General features: G+C 38.8%; 1 protein-coding gene across 1 annotated transcript; it reads left to right on the top strand.

The window, feature by feature from the left end:
* Positions 1–100: 100 nt before the first annotated feature.
* LOC134227349 (ATP-sensitive inward rectifier potassium channel 11-like) lies at positions 101–25,174 on the top strand. Its single transcript, XM_062708758.1, has 3 exons — positions 101–436; positions 23,587–24,635; positions 24,696–25,174. Exons 1-3 carry the CDS (start codon positions 159–161, stop codon positions 24,914–24,916), a joined length of 1,548 nt encoding a protein of 515 aa, XP_062564742.1. The 5' UTR covers positions 101–158; the 3' UTR covers positions 24,917–25,174.
* Positions 25,175–27,136: the final 1,962 nt, after the last annotated feature.

The following is a 27,136-nucleotide window of genomic DNA, read 5'->3' as shown; positions in this document are numbered from 1 at the left end:
GCTAATCTGGATATCTTCCGCGCGCAATGTTTATTTGACCACGTTAATCCGCTCCGCAAACACTTCGGCTGCGGTGATGGAACCATTGCGCGCTTGTTGTGCTGATTAGCGTTCACTCAGCAGGCAGCGTACTCGGACAGACCGTAAGTTGTCGGAGAATGACCAGTCCCATTCAAGTATCCGACACGCGCAGTTTGATCGCAGACGAAATGTACTCCAATCGTTGCAGAAGCCTGAATCCGCCGCGAATCGATATCGAAGCTGCTACGGATGCGGCCCAGCAGCAGCAGCAGCAGCAGCAGATATTCGAGGAAACCAAACATTTGCTGAACAGTGCTGCGTCCGGGCAGCTGAGTCCGGTCACTTGTAGCCCCGGACTTAACAGCCCAGGGCTTTCTAAGAGCGCCACCCTGTCGGCCCGGTCGTCTTCTAGGAGGTAAGAAAGCTCGGGGTGAAACTCGCTAGAATAGCACCGGTGTGAGGCGTGAATTCTTTTTGATTTATGAGCCGGAGGTGGACGTTTCGTAAGTGTGTGGCGACCGTCGTCATCCAATGTCACGTTCTGCGAGCAGAGCACTTCAGATATCGTTGCTCTTTGTACAACGTCGCCGTCCGTAGTCTTCTCCGGAAGGTCTTGATGACACTCGGTTTATATTGTATAGGATACTGGTGTGAACTGGTTCCAGTTGGGCATAAAATAGGATTTGCGCCGAAACAACGATGAAATTTTAATGACCGTGAATAGTAATGTTGGTAATAGATGTACGATTGTAAAGAAAGTCGCACATAATTTGCAAAGGAGCCAGTTAAGGTATTTAAATCTGTACTTATGAATTTTATTAAGGACTCATGTTGTTCGAACGTCTACTAAGCTCAGTGATTGTTAAAATCGACAAAACGAACAAAACCAGGCATTGATAGACAGTTGCGTTAAATTTTGTTATATTGATTTGTAATAAAATCAAATTGAATTACTGATAATCACTCTCTCCTGTAGAACATATCTGCTGTTAAACTTGTATTATTTCAAATTTTAGGGCATATTATTTTCATATTAATTAATGCAATAAACCAATTTGACAGGTTTTTCAGCTTAACCCGAACCCTTCTTCGAACTATGATTATAGTATTAACAAATCAATGTCTATGAATGTAAAAAAAATCAAAATAATCGGTTTCGAAATGAAATATTAAAAAGGCCTAAATGTAAAGCAGAAGTTATCAGATTTTTGTTTGCGGGAGGTGAAATTGTAGAATATTCTATAAAAAAAAGTTTGCAATAGTGAGGAGAGGGGTTTGAAAATCGGACAACACTTACGTGAAGTAATAAATCGCCAAGCTACAATAGTTTGCAATAGATAGAGTGCATGCCATCAGCTTCTAGAGGTACTGATAAGTTCAAGGAGAACGGTGATAAAACACTTCTTTGCAGTTTCTTGCTCACTCTCATTCTTTTTAATGGCATCGTCGTAACCGACAACTGGGAATCACCTCTTTGCAATTTTGCATTTATAAGGCGCCTCCACAGACATTAACTGTGTATTAAGGTGATAAAACAATAAAGCCAGAAATTGGCCATTTTGTAAACCACGTGCTTTTCTAATTTTTTTTTCAAGAGCACGAGATAAAAGAACCATAACGCGTATGCGGCTGAAATAATGGTAGACCGTTTGCTAAGTTATGCTGAACAATCATAATTTGAGTTTCAGCACTGTACGAAAACTATTACGCCAGATTTGGACTTTTGGAAATGTATGTAGATAAACGTGTGGTGAATTTGAAATTCACCACGGGCTTTATTCTATAATCACCTTAAGCATATGCGGTATTTCGAAAAATTTCGTTTCAGGTGGTTCGAAATGAAATTCCGCGGAATTTCGCGGAATTTGAGCATGGCGAAATCTGATTTCTTGATTCCGTTTCGTTTCGTTAAATTACAAAATTTTCGCTGGAATAAACTAGCTTTTAACGAAATTTCACGGAATTCCGCGAAATTTCGAAACAAATTTAAACTTAAACCACATTGTTTCATACGGTCGTGTGTAATCAAAAATTTCGGCTACGCCGCTGAACAAAATCATAAATCTGTTTTCAAAACTTAATGTTATACAAGTTTTTCTATGAACGCCCACTGCATAATTCTATTCTGAGTCGTCAATTTCGTATTTAGTTCCCTTCCATAAATCATCTTCAGTGAAAACGAAAACGAAAAGTATCAGTATAATTTTGTGGAAGATGCAAAGCTGTGGCGTGGAGAGGAGACTGAAATTTAAATTTTGTGATATTCATTGACTATTTGCACAATATCGTGTTGCTGCTGGTCTCTGGACGGCAGCTAGTCCGGAAAAATGCGATATAAAATATAATGCCTTGCAGAGCAGAAATTTATTCAATCAGTGTGCTATCGATCGTATTGATACTGGTCACTTCAGCTAGTGCTGAAGAACACGGAGTGAAAAAATCATTGGCGTAACTACAGGGGGGCTAGGGGGCAATAGCTCCACCTAGGACCAAACTAGCCCCCCTAGAATTTTTGCTTTTCTGCATAAGTATGGCACATATTAACCTCTTTGACCATGTGCATACCTGCAAATAACGAACTCTTTTCGAATTTCGGAAAATTCAGGACTACTTTTGTGCAAAAACACGATATGTAACGTTTGTATTTAAAAAATGAGCAAAAATTGCCGATTATTTATGTGTTTACCTTCACCTGCTTTGACGAAACTACCCTTGCAGCAGCAATCATAGTAACCCATGAGACAAAATTTGACAGCTACCAGTCGAACTCTAACAGTGATGGCAAAAACAGTGAAGCAACTCAGAACTGTGCGCGGACATCGTGCGGCACTTTGTGGACGCCGGATACGCCCGTTCTGGCATCTACAACATCTTGGCACTATTAGACAACAATCAGAGCATGAATGACAAGCAGCTCAAAATAATTTTTCCACGTTCAGATAAGGGAATTAATTTTGTAGACAAACGTTTACAATTTTATAGGAATTATGAAAAACTGTATTGAAAACCATGATTTCGGCTCAATAACGATTTACAGGGAAGCCTCCTTAGCCGTGCGGTAAGACGCGCGGCTACGAAGCAAGACCATGCTGAGGGTGGCTGGGTTCGATTCCCAGTGCCGAGAATCGTTAATATTCTTCGGAATCAATAAAATTATATTTAGTTACGAAAAAAAATGTACGCCTGAATCTTGAATTGTTATAGATGCAGGATTATCAAAAAAAATCCTTTTAAAAATGTGATACAATCATACAAAGTATCTTATGCATGCATCGAATCCAGACTTTTCAAATGCATTTCTGTCTGGTAAAATGTTATAAGAATTTTGTAATGCGGCCATTTCCCGCAAATTTTGAATTCTCAATAAACATGCTAGAGTTCTTGATATTCGTGAAAAAATTGGGAAACTTATTATATTCTAAGGAGAGGTAACTAAATTTAAATGAGGAAAAAACTTGGAATGCTTTCTGATGAATTAAACAACTACAAAGGACCATTTTGCCTTGCTTAGCTCCTATGGTTTTCTAAACGTATTAAGGTTCCCCCCAAACACACGCGATGCGACAATGGCGACGCTATTCTATCGCTTGGCGATTGCGATTCTATTGCCGTTGTTATGGAGACGCAAATGGAACATTTCCTGCAGCGACGATAATATCGCTCACGTATAGTGGAGCCTTTAAGGATTTTGGGAATCATATGACATCCTAATATTAGGACTGAGCGTAGAGGATCATCATTTATAATGTTCAGTTCGTTATTCGATGTGTTGTAGGTTGGTAGGTCAATGTTTTTCTGGTAGGCCAACATGGAAACTGATGGGTCGAGCATCGTGTGAAAACGATAGCTTGGCTTTGAGTGAACGAGTAGAAAAATTAATAAACAAATTAGCCCCCCTAGAGTTTTCCCTTAGTTCCGCCAATGAAAAAAAAAATGTTGCATCGAAGAGCACAACATTATTCAGTGCAGAATCGTATGTGTTGTAGAAGCTTATTAAACGAAGCACATTGATTTTGCGTTGGATTGATTTGATACACGGTTTTCGTCTTCGAGTTTTCAAAATAACTTCGTTTACAATAAATTTTTAATCGCTTACCACATAAAATATCTTTTCGACTAATCAACGATTCTTTTCCCGTGGGGCTCACGGTGATGCAGAGCATTCTTCGGTATTTTATAACAATGAGTGTCAATGTCAAACTATTTTTTTTGTTCTAATCGTAAATTGACTGTAAGGACCTGACCGGCTCATACAGTCCATAGCTACTGTTTCTTGCACTCAATTGAAGTCGGTTGAGGATGAAAATTTTGCAAAAACTTTTGCATGCCTCATATGCACAAACATTTGGATGGATGGAAAACTGCTATGCAGTAGTCATTTTCTGGTTTTGAGTTAGCTCAATATGAAGTGAGGGGGTTAGAAGCAGAGGGGTGTAAGTGACATTTTGGTCATATTTGAGTTGATTACAGCAAAAAATGCTTTGATTTTAGAGCTTTGCGGCAATGTATTGCTATATTTCGTACGTTATTGGTAAAAAAAGGTAAAAAATAACAGAAAATTAGTATTTTTTTGAACAGTCATACAATTTGCATGGAACGAAAAAATATTGAAAAACTTGACACCCATTTTTCTCAAAACTAAGTTTTTGTCACTTCAACCCCTTTGCGTTTGACCACCTTAAGTATGCTTCAGCATGATCACATACTTCATGGATGAAATAAAGTTTTCAACAGAAATTGAATCAGAATTCAAAACAAAAATCGCACATTTTCTATATTTTCATATGCTTATTGATATAAAATTGATCAGATTCAGGAGCACATACTCCACAATGAATTCCTTTGAAAGCGGCAATGAGTTCAAGTCAATCGACAAATCAGAAAACAGTAAACATCGTTACACCTTTTTTTCTTTCTCTTTGCTTAATAGGGCTATAAGGTGCTTATACGACTCCGATTATTAGGATTATGAAATACATTAGATCTTTCAATTTTGATTTTCAATGAAGACAACACATTAATAGTTCATGTTAGGAATACATTTACTACGATCGCTCATTAATACTACTTTTGGGTATTGCCTTATCGCCAATGGTATATTAACAGGAACGCGGCGATTTATTTATCACAGACTGGTACTATAACTCTATTGGTCGCAAAACAGTTATTTGACTCCGAAAAAATGAAATCAGAATTGCGTACGTAATGCAAAATCAATTCAACAAAATTCCGCGAAAAAAAAAAATAAAATTTCGTTTCGTTTCGAAAAATTTCGAATTAAATTGACCTTGATTTCGTATCGTTTCGATGGCTCGCAAGTTAATCCTTATTTCGTTTCGTTTCGTTTCGAATCAACATATATTTTTTAAATTTCGTTTCGTTTCGTTTCGTTAGGAAAAAATGTGTTATCGCATACCTTTACTGTGTATGGCACGAGTACTCTATGTTGTGAAATTCTTCCACACAAAAAATTCTCGTACCGGATCATCTTCGGCATGATTAGCCGAGCTTCGTCTTGTTACGTTTGTCTTTAAGAAAATCCTCAGGAAATTCCTTTGCTAGTTTCTCTTGGATTATCTTCGAGAACTACTCCGGGAATTCCTTTTGAATCACCTCTAGATAGTTCTTCCAAGAATTCGTTCGGTAATTGATTCAGGAATTCTTTTGGAAGTTCCTTCGGAAATTCCTCTGTGAATTCCTCTTGGAATTCATTCGGGAATGTCTCTGGGAATTCCCTAGGAAATTCCTTTGGATATTATTTTTAAGAATTTCATTTGGAATACTTTTGATAATTCTTTTAAGCATTCCTTTTAATATTCCTCCGAGAATTCCCAAAAGAATTCTTACGAGAAATCCCCATGGAACACTCCCAGAGAAAATCCCATAGAAATTCTTGGATTTGTTACCGAAAGAATTTCTGGAAGAATTTGTGAACAAATTCCTGAAGGAATTTTTAGAGGAATTCTCGAAGAAATTGTCGAAGGAATTCTCGGAGGAATTTTCCAGAGGAGTTTCCAGGAGAGTTCCTAGAGGAGTTCCGGGAGGAATTCCCGAATGAACTCCCGGAAAAATTCATCAATTAGTTTCCGAAAGAATGCACGGAGAAAGTCCCGAAGGAATTCTCGGAGGAGCTCCCGCAGGAATTCCCGGAGGAATTCCCGGAGGAGGGAATCGAGGGAATCGCCGGAGAAGTTCCTTAAGCAATTTCCGGATTAATTGGCGAAGCAATTTTCGAAGGAACTCCCGAAGAAATTCCCGGAGGAGTTCCCGAGGGAATTACCGGAGGAGCTCGTTAAGAAATTCACGAAGGAGTTCGTTAAGAAATTCAAGAAGGAGTTTTTGGAGGAATTCCCGAAGTCCGAAGGAGATCTCGAGAGAAATCTCAGAGGAGTTCCCGAAGAAATTCCCAGATGAATTCTCGAAGAAATTGAAAGATTAATTTCCCGAAGGAATTCCTGGATCCGAAGCCATTTCCAAAGGAATTCCTGGAGGAAATCACAAAGATCACAAAGAAAAATTCGTAGGAGTTTCCAAAGCAATTCCCAAAGGAAATCCCGGCAAAGGTCCCGAAAAAATTCCTTGGGTGTTTCCGAAGGAATTCCCGGAGAGATTTGAAAGGAATTCTCGAAGGAAGTTCCGGAAGAATTCCCAAAGGAATTCTCGGAGGAATTACCGAAGGAATTCCCGGAGAGAATCCTGAAAGAATTCCCGGAGTCATTCGCGAATAAATTCCCCGAAGAATTCACAAAGGAACTACCTCAAGTAATTCACGAATTAATTCCCGAAGTAACTCCCGGATAAATTCCTGAAGGAATTCCCAATGAAGTTTCCAGATGAGTTCTCAAATTAATTCCAGAAGAAATTCTCGGAGGAATTCCCTAAAGAGTTCCCAGAGAAATTCCTGAAATAATTTTCGAATTTATTCCCGGAGGAATTCACGAATCATATCCGGGATGAATTCCTGAAGGAAATCGCGTAACAATTCATAAATTAATTCCCGAAGGAATTCACGGAAAAAACTCCTGAAGTAATTCACGAATTAATTCCAGGAGGAGTTCCAGAAGAAATTCCCAAAGAAACTCTCGGAGGAGCTCCCGCAGAAATTCCTGGAAAAGGTTCCGAAAGAATTCCCGGAGGAATTCCTGTAGGAATTTTTGAAGGAGTTTTAGAAGAATTCCCTATGCAACTTCCGGAGGAGATTCCAAAGAAAATCTCGAAGGATTTTCCGAAGGAATTCCCAGATGAATTCTCGAAGAAATTCCCAGAATAATACTCGAAAGAAATCCCAAAAGAATTTTCGAAGGGATTCCCGGAGGAATTGCCGAAGCAATTCACGGAGAAATTCATTAAGCGATTTCCGGAGAAATTCCTGCCTTAACTTCCGGAGCTATTCACGAATTAGTTCCTGAAATGATTCCCAGAGAAATTCCCGATGGAATTTCCAGATAAGTTCTCGAATCAATTCCAGAAGGAATTCTCGGAGGAATTTCCGGAGGAGTTCCCAGAGAAATCCCCGAATTAATTCCCGGAGGAATTCCTGAAGCATTTTTGGAGGCATTTACACAGTAATTCACGAATGAGTAATTCACGAAGTAATTCAAGGATTAATGCCCAAAGGAATTCTTGGAGGTATACAAAAAAATGGAGGAATTCTCAAAGGAATTTCTGGAGGAGTTCACAAATTAATTCCGGAACAATTCACGTCCCGAAGTAATTCACGAAATAATTCTCTAAAGAACTCGCGGATAATTTGCCGAACGAATTCCCAGAGGAAATTCAGGTGGAATTCCCATATTAGTTCTCGAATTTATTCTCGAAGGAATTCCCAGAGAAACTCCCGTAGTAATTTTCGAAGTAATTCCCGGAGCAAATCACGAAATAAATCCCAGAGAAATTCCCGGATGAATTCCCGAAGGAATTCCTTGAGCTGTTTCAAAAGAATTTCCGAAGAAATTCATGAAGTATCCCTGGATGTATTGCAATAAAAATAATGGAGCAATTCCTGAAGGTATTCTCAAAGTGAGTTCCAGGAGGAATTCCTTAAGAAATTCTCGGAGGAATTCTCAGAGAAATTCCCAAAACAATTCCCAGAGGATTTCCCGAAGGAATACACGAAAAAATTAGAGGAGAAATTCAAGAAGAAACTCCCGAAGTTATTGACGAATTAATTTATTTCTAATTAAATCCTGAAGGAATTTCTGAAGGAATTCCCTAAGAAATTCTCGAAAGAATTCCAAGAGGAGCTCCCGAAGGAACTTCTGAAGTAATTCATGAATAAATTCCCGAAGTATTTCATGGGGGAGAATTCCCAGAGAAAATCCGAAGGAACTCCTAAAGAAGCTCTCGAAGAAATTTCCGGAGGAGCTCGCGAGAGAATTCTCGAAGACTTTCCCAGAGCAATTCCCGAAGGAATTCTTTAACCCACCAAGTCCTGAGTGAAGGAAACAAATCAAATTGCTGTCATTTCGTCATTTTATGTCGTATTGGCAGTAAATTTGATGACAACTTCCTTTTTTTGGCTATATAAGTCCAAGAAAATGACGTTTATTTCGTCCATATTTAAACCATTTTGGTAGATTTGTATATAGGGATTATATCAGAACCAAAATCAGAAATGGTCCAGAAATGGACAGATTTCTTTGAAGTGACCCTTTAAGAACCGGCTCCAAAATAATCAGTTCTCTATTTTCGCTCCATATTAGCAATATGGGTATTAAACTGCAGCATTTTGCAAGACAAGTAGGGTTATGGCATCCGGATATGGTTCTGGGGACATTGGTCACCCTGGGGTCAGTTCCGAGGCCCTTGAGGAAGCATCCCGGAAGCATCAAAACCAGAAATTTTCAAAATGTCACAAACCATGACAATAAGGGTATCAAACTTCAGCATTTTGCAAGACAAGTAGGATTATGACATCGAGGCATACTTCTGGAGATATTGGCCAACCTCAGGTCAGTAGCAAGGCTCTGTAGGCAACCGGAAGCATCAAAATAAGCCATTTTCAAAATACCACAAACTATGGCAATACGAGTGTCAAATTTCAGAGTTTGGCAAGACAATCAACCCTATTCTTGTTTACGGACGAACGAAACTTTCGAACGAATGCAGTTCGTTCGAATCGTTTCCCCATTTGATTTTGCTGGCGTAAACGAGAATGCGCATCAGCTTTCGTTCTAAAGCGCGTTCGTACGTAAACAAGAATAAGGGTGAATGTCATGTGGATATGATTCTGGGAATATTGGCAAACATAAAGGCAGTTCCTTGGTCCTACGGGGAGCTACCAGAGGCATCGAAATTAGGAATATTCACAAAACTACAAACTATAGCAGAATGGGTATCAAGCATCAGCGTTTTGCAAGACAAGTGGGATTGTGACATCCAAATATCTTCTTCTTCTTCTTCTTCTTATTGGCATTACATCCCCACACTGGGACAGAGCCGCCTCGCAGCTTAGTGTTCATTAAGCATTTCCATTAACTGCGAGGTTTCTAAGCCAGGTTACCATTTTTGCATTCGTATATCATGAGGGGGGGGGGGCCTCCTTAGCCGTGCGGTAAGACGCGCAGCTACAAAGCAAGACCATGCTGAGGGTGGCTGGGTTCGATTCCCGGTGCCGGTCTAGGCAATTTTCGGATTGGAAATTGTCTCGATTTCCCTGGGCATAAAAGTATCATCGTGTTAGCCTCATGATATACGAATGCAAAAATGGTAAACTGGCTTAGAAACCTCGCAGTTAATAACTGTGGAAGTGCTCAATGAACACTAAGCTGCGAGGCGGCTCTGTCCCAGTGTGGGGATGTAATGCCAATAAGCAGAAGATATCATGAGGCTAGCACGATGATACTTTTATGCCCAGGGAAGTCGAGACAATTTCCAATCCGAAAATTGCCTAGACCGGCACCGGGAATCGAACCCAGCCACCCTCAGCATGGTCTTGCTTTGTAGCCGCGCGTCTTACTGCACGGCTAAGGAGGGCCCCAGAGACATCCAAATATGTTTCTGGGTATATTGGCCATACTAAGAGAGTCCGAAAAGGGTATCAATCTGACCTTGGTGTTATATTTTGAAAATGGCCGATTTTGATGCTTCCTGAAACGCCTCCGAGAGCCTCGGAACTGACCTCAGGATGGCCAGTATCCCCCCAAACATATCCGGATGTCATAATTCCACTTGTCTTGCAAAACGTTGAAGTTTGATACCCATATTGCCAACGTTTGTGACAATTTGAAAATGGCCGATTTTGACGCTTCCGGAAACTCCTCAAAGAGCATCGGTACTGGCCCCAAGGTGACCAATGTCTCTAGAACCATATCCGGATGTCATAATCCTACTTGTTTCGCCAAATGCTGAAATTTGATATCCGATACGATTTCAACACGTGTGATTACACTGAGCTGAGAACAGCATTCGCCAGCGTTGAATGGGATTCTCTTCAGGACTTTGGATCAATCGATGACGCCTTATCAGCATTTTACGACAAACTGTTTGCAATTTGCAACGATCTTGTACACGTAAGAAACAAAAAATTAATTCGTTTCGGGAGTTCCTCCGGAAGTTACTTTGGAAATTATTCTTTCTCTAAGAAATTTGAAAAAAAAATCCTACATTAATTCTTCCGGAACATCCTTCATGAATTATCTCAAGTATTTCTTTAGACATTTCTGCAGAAATTCCTTAATGAATTCCCCGGGAATTCCTTTCTTAATTGCTCTGCATTCCTTCGGGATGTTCTCCAGAAATTCGTTCAGAAATTACTTCAAGCATCCCTCTTGAATTATTTTTGAAAGTACCTTGTCCTATCGGAATTTCTCTAAAAACTCTATACAGAAATTTCTCGAAAACTCCTTTTGATAATGAATTCCTATAGAAACTCTCAAAGAAAAAAAATCCGTTACGGAAATTCCAAAAAATTGGTGAAGAAATTATCGGAAGAATTTCCTGAGAACTTATCAGAAGAATTCTTTAAAAAAAAGTGCAAGAATTTCTGTAGGATTTTAATAGAAATTCCAGCAAAATTTTGTGAGAGTAACCCTAAGGGAATTTTTGCAATTTATTCATCAGTATTTCCTCCGGGAATACTTTGAGAATTCTTCCAAAAAATCGTCTCTGGAAATTTCACAGTGTTTTCAATTTAAATGATTATTTCTTCGGGAATGCCTCTAAACTCTTGGATGCGTTTCTGAAAAACTCATGGAGGCAGAATTCACAATGAAGTACCGTTTTGACTCATTTTACGAACACTTGAACCCAAATTTCACTCCGGAGGTCTTTATGGCAAATGAATTAAAATAAATTATTAGATCTATTGTTCCCATCGGGTAGTGCAAGAAAAGAACTTTCATATAAATGCTTGATAATCATATTTTATTGATTGTAACTATCGATATTTAATGATTTTATTCTGGAAAATTTTGTCTCAAATGACGAGCTCCCATAGTAACTCCCATGGAACGAGTGTTCGGAATATAAGTCTGTTCGGGATTTGTGTCAAAACGATATTAAATTTACTTTTATGTGACAGAATTCCATCTTAACCTTATTAATGCAGATGTTGATACCAGATAATTCTTCCAGCGGCAGCATTTTGTTTAGTTGTAAGTTATTCATTTATTATATGTCAAGCGAAAAGTGAGAAGTGGGAAGTAAGAAGTGCAAAACTGGAAATTGTAAGTGAAAAGTGATAACTGAGAAATGAGAAGTCAAAAGTGAGATATTGGAAGTTATAAGTGAGAAGAGAAAAAAGAGATATGAGAAGTGAAAAGTGCGAAGTAAGAAGTGAGTAGTGGGAAATGAGAAGTGAGAAGATAGAAGTGAAAAATTCGAAGTGCGAAGTGTGCAGTGAGAAGTGAAAAGTAAAGTTAAAAGTCAGAAGGGAGATATATGAAGTTATAAGTGAAAAGTGAAAAATGAGAAGTGAGAAATAAATAGAGAGAAGTGAAAAGCAAAAAGTAAAAAGTGAGAAGTGAGAAGTTCAAAGTGTGAAGTGAAAAGTGAGAAGTGAAAAATAAGAAGCGCAAAGTGAGAAATGAGTGTAGTGAGTGTAGAGTGGAGTGTAGAGTGAGTGAGATAGTAGTGTGAAGTGAGAAATGAGAAGATAAAAGTGATAAATTTGAAGTGCGAAGTAGTAGTGGGAAGTGAAAATGGATAAGTGATAAATGAGAAGTCAGAAGTGAGACATAAGAAGTTATAAGTGGTGGGAATTCTCATCGATTTGTTTTCGGCGAAAAATGACAAAACAAAACTTTGCCAGACTGTCCGGACGTTTCGGACGGTTTTCTGGCCTTCGACCATCTTCTGCGGACAAATCTTCCAGTCACTTATTTTCATTTGTCATTTTTCGCCGAAAACAAATCGATGAGAATTCCCACCAAAAATTTCCATTATGAACACGAAGTTATAAGTGAGAAAGAAGAAGTTGAAAATGAGAGGAGTAATGTCTTGTATCTCGCTACTCACTTCTTACTACTCAATATCTCACTTCTCACTTCCCAATTATCGCCTCGCTTTTCTCATTCCTTGCTTCTGTTTATGTAACTACTCACATTCTTCGTCTTACTTCGCAACTATCACTTCTAACTTTTTACCATTCACTTCTCACTTTCCACTACGCACGTGTTACTGCACACATCTCAGTACTCAAAACTTACTTCCGTTTTTCAGTACTAACTTGTCGCTACTCGCTACTTATTGCGAACATCTAATTTCTCATTTCTCAGTTCTCGCCGTTCACTATTTACTTCGAACATCTCACTTCTTACTTCACTTAATAAGGAAACAAATTTTAACTACTCAGCCAAACGGTGGTCGGCAAAATATAAATGTGTTCCCTATATCGATACCTCCCTAACTCGATGTTCCCTTCAATATCGAGTAAGGGAAGGTTCACTGTAATTCGCTCGAGATTAATTATATTCAACTTTCATTTTCAGCGGAAGTGAAAGAACATCCCTTCCTTTACTTTCCTCTTCGTTGAGTAGCGCCATCAGCCCATTGGCGCTTTGGTTTTGCATGAATATGAAGAAGCAGAAAGTTGATATTTAGAAATATTCGCACGGGAAACCATACGGAGACATTTTTGAAAATCTTTCAATTCTTCCATTCTTGAAGCAATTTAAATAAAAACGGTAAGCAGTACGGGGTTGGACTTTTCTTATACTGTGTATCAAGTGTGATATCACAAAATAAAATTTGAAATGATAAAGGAAGGAAATACATCGTTGTACAATATAAAAGGTTATAAAAGTATATTTTCTAGTAGAGACAGAGCATCTGGTGGATTGGTAGTGTATATACGAGACAACTTTGAATTTAGAATAATTGAAAACGTGTGCATTGAGGGTTTCCATCATATCAATATTGAACTATTGCTGAAAGGGGAAGTTATTGACATTCATGGTGTATATCGTCCTCCGTCTTATGACTTCTAGATCTACTAGTGCAATATCTTGGATCATGTTATATGTAAAATGTCAGATGCTCATCGGCTAAGCAACCACACTATTTTTCATGAGTTGAGCGATCATTGTTTAGTTTTATCCGAATTAAAAATAAAGCTTGGTTCGCACCGCGTAGAATTATCCAAAACGAGTACCAATCATGATAAGTTAAATGCGAAATTCAAAAGATATATTGATACCTTTGGGCCTGTTCAGGATGTGAACATATGTTTTCAAACAATTTCATATAAATACGATGCAATATTAAAAGATTGTACAAAAACGATGAGGAAATGTGTGAATATTAAAGGAACCAAATGCCCTTGGATGAGCTTCGATTTATGGATACTTATAAAAATCAAAAACAATTATTAAAAGAAATCACGTCGAGACCCGAATAACATGCAGCTAGCAGAACTGCTTCAGCATGTATCAAAAAACTTGATGTCGCAAAGAAACAAGCTTAAAAAAGATATTTTGAAAACTTGATGAGCAATAGTTACCATTCAAAATTATGAAAAAATTTGAATTGGATACTTGGCAAACCAGTAAACAAACAAAAGCTTGAACTAGAAGTCAATGGAGAATGTATAGCAGATAATAAACTTATATGTGAAACTTTCAATGAACATTTCTCCTCAGTTGGTTCGAAGTTAGCCTCTAATATTAATCAAACCAATTCAAATCAGGATAGCCATATGGAACCAATTTCGGATTCTATTTTCCTACAACCTGCATCGTAAATTGTATTGATCATACACGAATTGAAAAATGGGAAAAGTCCTGGTCCTGAACATATCCCAGTGAAGGCAGTAAAAAATAATATAATATCTTTTTCCCGTCCTGTCTGATGCATTTAACCTTATGATCCAAACAGGGATTTACCCGGATTGCTTGAAAGTTGCCAAAGTTTAAATCAGGTGATCCTAAAAATACTGACAATTATCGGCCCATATCGACTCTCTCAGTTTTCACTAAAATTTTAGAAAAGTTATTGATCTCTCGTATCGTAAACTTTGTAGTAGGTTATAACATACTTTCCAGTATGCAAAACGGGCTTCGCAACGGAAGCAGTAAAACTATAGCTATAACGGAACTAGTTGATGCAGTTCTGGAAGAGGCAGATTCTAAGAAATGAGTAGGAGCATTATTCTTAGACTTAAAAACTCAAAGGTGCAGCCCAATCGGGTTGTACGCAAAGGTGACGTAGGACTTCGTAGCTATTCGAAATTGATGGTATTTGCCATAATAATTTGTGTCGTTTTATTAACATTGAGCAAACTGCTCGGAGGCCAACTGAATCAGGAAATCGAATAGTTGGTCCCAGTTGGATGAACTTTGAGTCACTAACCGTGGAATTGACTCATCGGTCGCTAAAGCCACTCGACTGGTTTTCAGTCGGGAACATCACAATCCTTACGTGCGCTTACATCGCGGGCGAAAACCAAACATTGCAAATAAATATATTTGCGTTTGGTTTCACGCCACTTCTGATTCTGCTTATTTCTCCTTTATTTCGGCCATTTTTGAAGATGGTGTCCTCCGAAAAGGTCTTTATACAAAAGAAGGTTGATCCGACAATCGGACATGAACTTTCTTCAAAGTGCAAAATTCAATCGTAAATAGCGAATTTGATAGCTCGTCGGAGGGAGATGATGCAGTAAATTTGAATGGATGGAATCACTAACAGCTACCAAGCTACCACGCCAAACCCGATGCCACCGAAACAGTCCATTTTCGCAATTAACTCTTACTTTCCGTAAAATGTTGGTCTTGAGAAGAACCATTTTTCATTTCCCAATGCGCCTTTCTTATACCAAAATGCATCCAAACGCTTGTCGGCACCTTGCGTTGAAACTGTCCGACCGCCACTTGATGATTTTTCGTTAAGCCTCCAAAATTTGGAATAAATTTTCCGTATTGCTACTGCCATTCACGCCTTCGTGCTGCTGTGTACGCTCCGCTGCATCGAATGTCGAACCGCTCTTTGTGGAATATCGATCAAAATGGCTTGCACGCGCCGAACAGCAGCTTTCTTGTGTGTAATAAATTAAGCCCGTTAGCCCCGCCCCTTTGTGATCTGATATGGGTGTAAATATAATGTGCACTCACAACGATTAATGAAGGGGCGAGGCAAATGGAATTACTTCAATAGATATAAGAAAGCTGCTTGTCGTCGCTCGCGAGCCATTTTGATGGGGATTCCGCAGACAATGTCGGAGAATGTTATTTGCTACTGTCTTGCAAGCGGGAAAAAATGCAACAACAAAAATTAGAGGTTTTAAAAAATTAGGTTTTACGTAAAACAAATCAAAAAAAGGCACGTTACATGTTTTAGCGAAAAACGCATCATATGTGAAAAAATTTGATTTGCACTTTTTTTTCAAGCAATTTTGTCAAAAATCCAAAAACCAAATATACAAGAAAGGCAAAGTATTTTTCACGCTAATCACGCCATAATGTAGCAGATTCAAAATATTTATTACCAATGGGAAAAAGTATATTTCTGGTCGTCATTTTCAACGAATTATAACTGAAAATCCATCTTCCACTCGAAACTTACGATCTGTTCGTAAAAAACCGTTCTCAATTTGAAATTTCAATTTTTATTCAAATTCATCTGGGGGATTACTAGGTAGTAAGTATAGTCACTACATAGGAAATAATAAGTAGAGCTCTTGTTGATAAACAGAGAAACATATAATTTGTTGGTGGCAATTTAGTCTTGTATTCAATAAATTAAGCCCGTAAATTTGAATAGATGCAATCACTAACAGAAACCAAGCTTCCACGCCAAATGCCGATGCCACCGAAACAGTCCATTTTCGCAATTAAACCTTTCTGTTCAGAAAATGTTAGTCCTGAGAAGAATCAATTTTCTTTCCCCAATGCGCTTTCCCAATAATGTAATAAAAGCATCGCCACTGGCGGCACGGGATCGCAACAATGCTATTTTTATAGTCAACCCTTTCTTCATGAAAAATGCTGGTTCGTTGAGGTTGAATGGTCTGCAGCAACACACCGAGGATCACCACCAATGCAATGGATTTCCGTTGAAAATGTTACCAGCGCTTCCGTGATGCTGTGTCCTCTCCGCTGCGATCGCTTTGATGCGTCCGCTCTACGTGAAATATTGTTTAAACTGAGGATTAGATCCAAACCCGCAAGTGATTGATTTTTGATGTCTGTGCTAGTGATGCATGTACGTGATTGGTTGGTTTACCTATTTCTAAACTTTTTATAAATTTTCGATAATAAGTGGTTAAAAATCAGTATTTTCATATAAATACAAAGAAGCGTTGACTCATCCTTGATCGAATGGTCAAAAAAAAAAAAATCCATCGAGAAACGGCTGAGATATTAAAGTTTAAATTCTATCATATTTTCGTGACGGTCCCTGATTTTCGCAATCGTAAAGTGTACCCCAATATAGAAAACACAGACGTAGTCCTACGTCAAAAAAGCCTTCGATACCTTGAACCATAACATATTATTGCGTAAGCTAGAATGTTATGGAATTAGGGGGGTTGCAATTCGTTTCATATGAAGGTCAGACAAGTGCTCTTATGCAACGTACACACCAGTCAAGCAGTTTGACGAACATTGACTCCACCCCCAAGAAAACGCTTCGGTTGCTGTTTTGTTTGAACGTGTGTGAAGTTGTTCGAATCGACCAACGATTTGACAGTTGGCGGCTCGGTTGGAAAAAATTAAAACGGTTTGATTTTGGTTTGAGTTGTCGGGGGTGGAGTCAAGGTTCGCCGAACATGTTTGAGCATTTGTAGTGAAGTTGCACAAACCCCCATATATTTTTTGATGGTTGGTGGTCAAGTTGGCGCTTCGGTCGTTCGTGTGTGATATTGTTGGTCGAATAAATTGATTGTTCGTGCCGCTGTTGGTAAAACTTGATGGATGTTTGAATAAACGAGAGGTGGAGTTAATGTTGGTCAAACTGCTTGACCGTGTGTACGTTCCATTAAACAAATAACTACTGGTGTTCCCCAAGGAATCAATATCCCTTTCTTTTTCTCGTACATATATATTAATGATATAACGAGAATGGACTTCTGGATACTCCCAGGCTCTTTTCTGACGACACCGCTTTATTCTATTCGAATGTTGATCTAAGATCTATTATTTCAAGTATGAGTGAAGACCTGCAAACCCTTCAGAACCACTTTTCCAACAACCTACTTTCGCTTAACTTGCAGAGAACCAAATACATGATTTTTCGGTCTCCTAGAAAATCATTTCCAATTCTACCTGAATTAATGATGGGGGATTTTATATTTGAAAATGTAGATCATTTAAATACCTTGGGATCCTCCTTGATAGTACCTTATCCTGGGATCATCATATCAAAAAAGTAGCTGGAAAAGTGTCGACCATGTGTGGAGTTCTAAAACGTATTGGCAGTTTCCTCCCGCGAAAAGTTTTGCTTATGCTCTATTTTGCTCACATTCATTCCCATTTGAATTATTTGATAATCGTTTGGGGTAGAGCCAGTAAATCCAAACTAAAAAAGCTACAAACACTACAAAATCGTTGTATTAAAATAATTTACATCTTACCTCTGCTATACTCATCCATTGGACTTTACTATGATTTTCCTCATAAAAAAATGCCGATACAAGTTATGGAGCAAACATTACTCATGGTTCATAACATACTTTATAACCCAACAAGTATCCATAATATAATTTTAAATGTGGTATCTGGACATCGTATTACAAGACAGAATAGTCATTTAGCCTCGTGCATATTCAAGCTTTGATCAGAAATGGTTTACTTTTATAGGTCCTGCAAAGTACAAAAGCTTACCCAGAGATTTACGATTGATTACAAATCGTTTAACTTTTAAATCCAACATAAAATATCTCTTAAGAAGTAATTTACACCAACTCATAATATTAATACTATTGAACCTTTTTATAGTTTTTTTTTTGTATCCGTCACTGTCAACATTGAAAGTTAATGATTAAACATTTATAGTTCCTAGACGAGCTTGGTGGTCTAGTGGCTACCCTTTCTGCCTTATAAGCAGGAGGTCGTGGGTTCAAGTCCAGACTCGTCCCTTTCCTACCTTGTATTTCTATCTTAGTTCTTTCTGTGTTTCACGTTGTATCAAAACGAATCTTAATGTTATAACCTTCTACACTATCTCAAAACCTCCTGTGGCACCTATGAGAGGTCGTAGAGTTCTCTGCATCTTTCTTAAGTAGGTGTACAATAGGGCAGTTCAAATTTAAAAAATGTTCCAAATTTCCAACTCCCATATGTCTATTAGCATCATTTTGATAATTTAGGAGTCCCGGCAAAATTTCAGGCAATTCAGTGGCCATTTAGGGGTGGCGCGAAGTCATTTTATGTTTAAATGGAAATTTGAATGGAAAAAACTTAAAATTTATTCAAATCCCTCTACAACTCTTAAATCGTGATGAATTAAAATAAACATCCCCAACCTCCATTTTTGGAGTCTATTTGAGCTCAACCAGTGGTTAACTCATTAATTTTGATTTATATTTCCACTGCTACGTTGAGGCTAATTACACCATTTTAGCCATTTATCTCATATTCACACTGTCAATAGAACCGTTCAATCTACTCATTACTAATGGGTTATCCGGAGTTCTCGTTTAAATAGATTCCAAAAAAGGAGGTTGGGGATATTTATTTGAATTCATCACAATTTGACAATTGTAGGGAGACTTGAATAAATTTTAAGTTTTTCCCATACAAATTTCCATATAAACATAAATTGACTTCGCGCCACCCCTAAATGGCCACCGAATTGCCTGAAATTTTTCCGGGACTCCTAAATTATCAAAATGATGCTAATAGACACATGGGAGTTGGAATTTTCGAACATTTTTTAAATTTGAACTGCCCTAGTGTACAACTAACCATCCTTCCCCTTCCTCAGCATTCGCAAGGACGTGGGCAGGACAGATCTCAACTATTGGAGAGTGCATTGCATCCATCTAGGAGGTAGTGATTAGTCACAAAGTTATTGATCTTTGGTAAAGGATGAAAGTAATGCTACTCTCATACAATAGTCTTGGCTTGTACCACCTACGAATTTGTGCGAATTGCTCAATGCTAATGCTAATGCGAAGATTAAATATTTACAGTTCCTAATTTAAGTTAATAATTTGTTTATTTGCTTTCAATTAGTGCTTCTTTAAAAGGATGCTTAATCCACTAGAAGCACTTGTTTTGATTTATGTAGTCATCGTTCTCTCTTTTTTGCATTAATTTTGAATTAAATTGTTCTCAGTCAATATTTAATAAATTAAGTTTTAGCTTTTTTGTTTGATCGCGTTTATTTTTTATGGCTGAGAACTGAGTGTCCACTACCAGGGGGCTCATTTAGAGCTTTTTGGTGTGGGGAAGAGCAGAGGGTCACTCAAAAAAAGAAAAAAAAATCGAAAATTTGCGTTTATTATGTAGTAGAAGAAAATTCCAACCTCGTACTGTTTACCGTTTTTAAATAAATTGCTTCTAGAAATTTTGACAAGAGTTTCAAAAATTACTCCGTATGGTGTCCCATGCGAATATTTTTAAGGGGAAGGGTCATTTGGCCGAAACCCATAAAGCCATTTGGCCAAATGCCACTAGGCCGAACAAACCATTAGGCCGAAACCCATCTATCCGAAAGTCATTTGGCCGAAAGGGTCGTTTGGCCGAATGGGTCATTTAGACCAGAGGTTTCCAAACTGTGGGTCGCGACCCCCAGGGGGGTCGTGGGCTGTTCAGTGGCTATTTTGTCCCACAAATCTATTACATATTTTGAATTAGGATCTAACTTATGATTGGATGATTGAAGAACAACAAACCTAACGAGGTCAACGGCTTTTTTTTGTTCTACGATATTTGGGCAAGTAGAGAGAAGTCCTATACAATCCAAATGTAAGCCCCGAACCCAATCCAACACCAATCCTAATTCAATTCGAATTCGATCTAAATCAAATCGAAATCTATTTAAAATCCAATCTAGTGATGAACTTTATTTATAATTTAAAAATCACTTTTATAAAGAAATAAAAAAAAATCAAATCCAATCCTTATCAAATCGAAATCCAATTCAAATCCAATCTGAATAAATTTCAAATCCAATCCAAATCCAACCCAAATTCAGTTCAAATTCCATCCAGATCCAATCCACTTCCAATCCAAAAACATCCAATCCAAAAAAGTTACGAATTTTTGACAAATACAATGATGGGGTATGAAGCAATTTATTATAATTTGTCCAATCGAACGCGTACTCATTTTTATTTAATTTCACGAAATCAATGCATTTGGTACCTGGTGGGTCGCCAGCAATATGGGATTCTGCTAGGTGGGTCGCATATCCAAAAGATTGGGAACCTCTGGTTTAGACGAAAGGGTCGTTTGGCCGAAATGGTCGTTAGGCCGAATGGGTCATTTGTCCGAAAGGGTCATTTGGCCGAAAGGGTCGTTTGGCCGAAAGGGTCATTTAGCCGAAAGGGTCATTTGGTCGAAAGGGTCGTTTGGCCGAAAGGGTCATTTGGCCGAATTGGACATTCGGCCGAATAGTTCATTTGAAAAGTGAGAAATTAGCAATTAGAAGAGAGACGTCTCACTTCTCACTTTTCATTTTTCTCTTCTCACTGTAGAATGCGAGAAGCACGAAATGAGCTTAAGTGGGATGGGAAACGAACACAAAAGAACTTTATCGAGGTGGTTGTAGAATTCGTGTACTTGGGCTCACAGGTGATCTCCAATAACGATACCAGCAGAAAAATTCGGAGACGCATCATGGCAGGAAATCGTGCGTACGTTGGACTCCGCAAGACGCTCCGATCGAATAGAGTTCGCCGCCGTACCAAAGTGGCTATCTACAAAACGCTCATTATACCGGTAGTTCTCTACGTACACGAGACCTGGACGATGCTCGTGGAGGACCAACGCGCACTGGGAGTTTTAGAAAGGAAAGTACTGCAAACCGTCTATGGTTGGGTGCATATGGCGGACGATACGTGGAGGAGGCGAATGAACCACGAGTTGCATCAGCTGTTGGGAGAAACATCCATCGTAAACACCCCGAAAATCGGAAGACTACCGTGGGCCGGGCACGTAGCCAGAATGTCGGATAGGAATCTGGTTAAAATGGTTCTCAACAACGATCCGACGGGCACAAGAAAGCGAAGTGCACAACGAGTAAGGTGGATTGATCAGGTGGAGGACGATTTGTGGACCCTCCGCAGATAATAAATAAAAATAAAAATGGAAACAATTTTACAAGGGGAAGGAGGTTTAAACCCCAAAGAATTCACTTAGGGGAGAACGGTCCAAAATGCACCCCTGGGGCAAAATGGCCTCACTCATAAAATCACTCATATAATCTGTTTTAGTACATTTATGAACGAATATTACCATTACAATTCATAATTAGTTATCCATCATTGAGCTCCATTGGAAAAATTTGGCAAAATCCCTTCATATTCACTCAAATTTAACAATTTGCTATTTTTACCGACACATCCGTAAGATTGTAGTTCAATCCATTAAGAAAAAACAATCAACCATGCGTTCACCATCATTTTACATGCAATTGAGTCGTTTTAAACCACCATTCGGGCGTTTTGCCCCAGGCCTATTTTTAAAACATTTTTTAAATGCGTTAGAAAGTCATGAAACCCTTATTGTTTTGAATAGGAGATCATTGTGAAATGTAGCTGGATTTGTAAATTTTGAACCTATACGTTGAAATGGTTGGTTGGGTATTTTTGTTTATATGGGCGAACACATCGAAAAAGCTTAAGGGGTGCATTTTGGACCGTTCTCCCCTACGTACTGAGTATACCGCCATTTTATATTCAGAGTAAAGATTTCTCAAAACAATAAAAAGTCAAAAGAAGAGGTATGGCCACAAATAGCAGGATCAACACTTCTCATATATGTAATAGCAGTTGTAGCTCTGAAAAAAGAACGTTTTTACAATTGAATATTTGAATATTTTAGCTAGTCGAGCCAGGTTTATTTCTAATCTGTTTTTGATTATCTAATCTGAACAAAGAATTAGGGAATCTGTTCCGTTTTCCATCTCACTGAACATATATTCATCTCATCGCAAAACAAAGAAATACAACACGTATCTCGTCACTTCTTTTTGCTAACAAGCGGGAAAAGAATATTCAAGTTGATTTGGATTTTTGATTCATTAGCAGAATCTACACACATCTTACCGCCCATTTCTTTTTGGTTTAACTGGTACAGCAAAGTGCTGACAAGTAAAATTGAAATATAATTTGATAAAAATACTAAGCTTTAGCCCCTGGGCCGATTGTCAAAAAGTCTCTAAAGTAAGCTGTCAAAAAATATCCATCGCATCGAGAGAGTATGTGAGCATTCTGGTCTTGCTTCCAAAGTTCTGAAAACTTAGAGGACCACGATTTGGATTTTGAAGTATTTAAACCACGAGTTTTGAAAAAGGTACACGAAGACCACGATTGTCTGATGTTGATATCAACTTCAACGTATTTGAAGATGATAATTTTGCTTTTCTTGTTGTATGTTGATAATAAATTTCACTTTATGGTTCAGTTAAAGTCTGATTTAGGGTACTTTCCTACAAGAAAGTGAAGCACCAAAATAAAGTCACACGCCAGATGGTTCAGCTTATCAAAATAACCATTTTATCGTTATTGATATCACATTATAGACGATTTAAAATCAAAGGTGTTATCAAAATCAGCGCAGTGCGGTGGAAGTCGCTACAGTTGTTGCCGGGCTGTGCTACATATAATAACCGATTGTTTTGACTGTTTCGTGGCGATACAAATCGCAAAAGAGTGTGTGAAAATTTTATCGTAATCTTATTATTTGATATTTATTGCAATTTCGTGACACATCGTGCAGCAAAAAAAACACCAGCTAGGATTGGATACAGCTGGTTGATGGCTGATCAATGGTGCAGTAATGAGCTCATCGATAATCATGTTGACGTTTTGTTATTGATTCGATAAGCACTACGGTTGAAAAATGACGCGAATATTTTTTTTCCAAAGAGAATTCTTATAATTTTATTTCTTATCCTCGAACCCTATCAAAATTTCGCTAGAACCTAAATTTAAACATTTTTCCTACTCTCAACTGCTTACAGATTGAAAGGCTACCGCCCCAGTGTTTTCGTAAACCGAGCCCACAAGCGAGCGGTGTTCAAAAATGGTTCGTGTAACATCGAGGCGGTCACTGGCTCCCACCGCAACATGCGCTTCCTCGTGGATCTGTTCACCACCTTGGTCGACGCACGCTGGCGCTACACGTTGATGGTGTTTGCGCTGGGCTTCATGTGCTCGTGGCTGTTCTTTGCCTTGGTCTACTGGTTCATCTGTTTGGTCCACGGTGACCTAGAGCCGGAACATCTCCCGGAAAATCAGGAAGCGATTGGGTGGCACCCCTGCATCGCTAACATCTACTCGTACGCGTCGTGCTTTCTGTTTTCGTTGGAAACTCAGCACACCATCGGTTACGGAGGTCGCGCTACCACCGAAGAATGCCCCGAAGCGATCTTCGTCATGAGTTTGCAGTCCATTCATGGAGTTATGATTCAAGCTCTGCTGGCTGGTATCATCTTTTCCAAAATGACTCGCCCCAAAAGCCGCTCCCAAACATTATTATTTTCAAAATCTGCCGTCATTTCCGTACGTGATGGTGAGCTATGTCTGATGTTCCGAGTGGGTGATCTTCGCAAGAGCCACATAATCGGTGCCAAAATCAGAGCGCAGTTAATTCGGGACCGCACGAGCCGGGAAGGCGAAAACATGCCACAATATCAGAAGGAACTTGAACTATCGGTCGACGGGTGCGGACCGGATCTGTTCTTTATCTGGCCACAGGTCGTTGTACATCGGATCACTTCTCAGTCACCGTTGTGGAAACTGAGTCCATTCGAGCTGCAGCACGAGCGATTTGAGATTGTGGTTGTTCTGGAGGGAACCATCGAATCAACCGCCCAAAGCACCCAAGCCAGATCCAGCTATCTGAACACGGAGATCCTGTGGGGTCGACGGTTCGAACCGGCTTTGTCCTTCAGCAAAGAAAAGCAAGGCTACGTGATCAACTTCTCCAAGTTTAATGACACTTTTCCTGCCGATACCCCGAACTGCTCAGCCAAAGAATATTCTGAAGGAAGCCAATACTACAGTAACGGTAGCTGTGAAAGAATTAATAACTATAACCCATTTTCTAATCGATTATGATTCCTTTCAGAAAATCTTTTGAACAACAAGCCATCGTTCGAGTTCGGCAGCCTGGTGGAAAAGCTGGAGCATTACCACATGGAGAACGAACAGAACCAACAGCGGGCACCAAAATTGAAGAGCAACAAAAGTGATTCAACCATTCAGTACCAGGGCCAGCACCAGATGAAAAATTCCAATAGCAGAAACCAGATAGCTACGGTGTATGGCGGAGAGAGTACGATGCTGTGAGGTGGAATTTTCGGAAATTCACCATTGATTACGCACGCCGTCGAGTCCACTCTCAAGCAAAGTACATGCAGAATGGATGCGACTTATAGAGTTTGATATTATAGTGTGAGAGTGTTGCATAGCTGCAGGAGAGTAATAATTTAACAAGTTCTTGCAGTTTTTTTATAGCGTATGAATGATGTTGTTTTATAGGATAAACATAAATGTTTGTACGAAGAGTTGAGATCTGAAAAATACAGTTACCGTTAACTCGTTCAATTTTGGCTAATTGATTCATCTTTTAAGTTCAATTCCGTGGCTTTATGTTTCAACTTTAAGATGGCCTGCTATTGATATTTATGCAAAACTTGAATAAATAACTGATGACATTCGTTAAATCTTGAAGAATGTCATCAGTTAATGCGGGACAAGTATGCACATTGGTTATTGGGTAAGAGTGCGCACAAGGGTTCTCTAACATTATGAGCATAACGAATTGTGAACACATCAATACATTTGACACATCATTATGCCACCTGATCGTAGGGTATATGGCTCAAACCTTACCCTAACAGAATGTCGTTGAGCACATTTATTTATTTATTGTCGGGCCGGCACCAAACCGGACCGCGCGATTGAGCACTCGCGCTGCGACGCGAGTCGCGACAATTTGAAATATTTCATTAGTAGTGCGCATCACGCACGCATGGATGTACTATCATGCGCACTAATCAGAAATGAGTTGCGACGTCTGATAACTGCAGATATTTCATTTTATTGAAAACAAATTTTCGATTTTCTACTATACACGGAATATTACCAGCAGTGGCGCCGGGAGTGCGTGGGACAAGTAGAGTAGGACATGTCCTACGTATGAAAATACATGGGTAGAACAGTCGAAGCATTGTCCTACCCATGATTACGGCACTATGGAGAGAAAATACCATATGGATAACTAAAAGATCTAATAATATCACTCGAGCTCATCTCCGAAAGTTAAACTAAACAAGAAATACGCAAATATGAAGTAGTTTATGATGATTGTAGGACATCTGGATGTGTGATAGCAAGCACGGAAAGTTGTAATAACTCACTAAGCGTACTTTAATCCCGAAATGGCTTGTCTTGATCGGAACTATCATTTTCCGTCGTATATGAAATCACCCGCCATTTGCCAGCATCGGTCTTCTCCGAACACGACTTACCTCTACGAACGCTTGAACCAACTGGATGCGCGGTGAGGGTGCCGATGCAGGAAGTGTGCAGTTGACAGTGCTACCAACATTATACGACACACTATTCAGCGCAATGTGCATCATACAAGTCGACATAGTGTTCGAACAAAGCGAGGGAAAGTAATATCAAGGAGGTGTGATAATGCACACCTCACAAAAGTATCATTATTCTTGAGATTTCTGAAAACCCGTAGATAGTAGGGGAAACTGGACACACGTGATCCCCGGGGACACATGATCCCCCCCTCTTTTCTCGAAACCTAATAAAAATTTTATATCACTGATATATATAAACAGATCCGTTAAACAGATAATTGAATCTGAGTAACATTTGATGTTAGTTCTTTTATGTACATGGGTTTTAGAAAGGTTTTATTATTTCATCATTCTCGATTCTTTTTTTCTGCAAAGGTAAAAAGTTTAATAGCTTTGAATATATCCAACCAAAACGTGTCAAATTTTTACTGGACGTAGTTTGATTATTGCAAAATTGAATAAACCCATTAAATTGATTATTCTCCATTTCACAATGAATGGAGAAATCAGCCAAGACAAATACTCGACATGGACACACTTGATCCCCCACAGTTTGGACACACTTGATCCCGATATTGCATATATTAAGGCGTTTGTTGTATTCCATTGCATTTGCATATTATTGTATTACATGCAACTAGGGGGAATGACGGCTTTGGCAGGTTTTGTTCTATTATTGGCAGGGGGTTTTTTATAACTGACTAGGCTCAAATTTGGCCTAAACATTCTTTGCATATCAAAGAGCATTGTGGCCAAATTTCATAAAATTTGGTCGACAAAAACCCCCCTGCCAATAATAGAACAAAACCTGCCAAAGCCGTCTTTCCCCCTAATTGATTTGTTAAAATTATTTTCTGGTTTGAAAGTTTAAATAAATTAATTTACTTCCATCAATTTTATCATCCACGCACACGCGTATTTGAGGTTGCCAAAAGCCTTATCACATTACCTAGAACAAAGTGAAGTTTAA

Source organism: Armigeres subalbatus, chromosome 3, assembly GCF_024139115.2.
Source record: "Armigeres subalbatus isolate Guangzhou_Male chromosome 3, GZ_Asu_2, whole genome shotgun sequence".
Taxonomy (NCBI): Eukaryota; Metazoa; Arthropoda; class Insecta; order Diptera; family Culicidae; genus Armigeres; species Armigeres subalbatus.
This window is presented reverse-complemented; position numbering and strand designations above follow the sequence as displayed.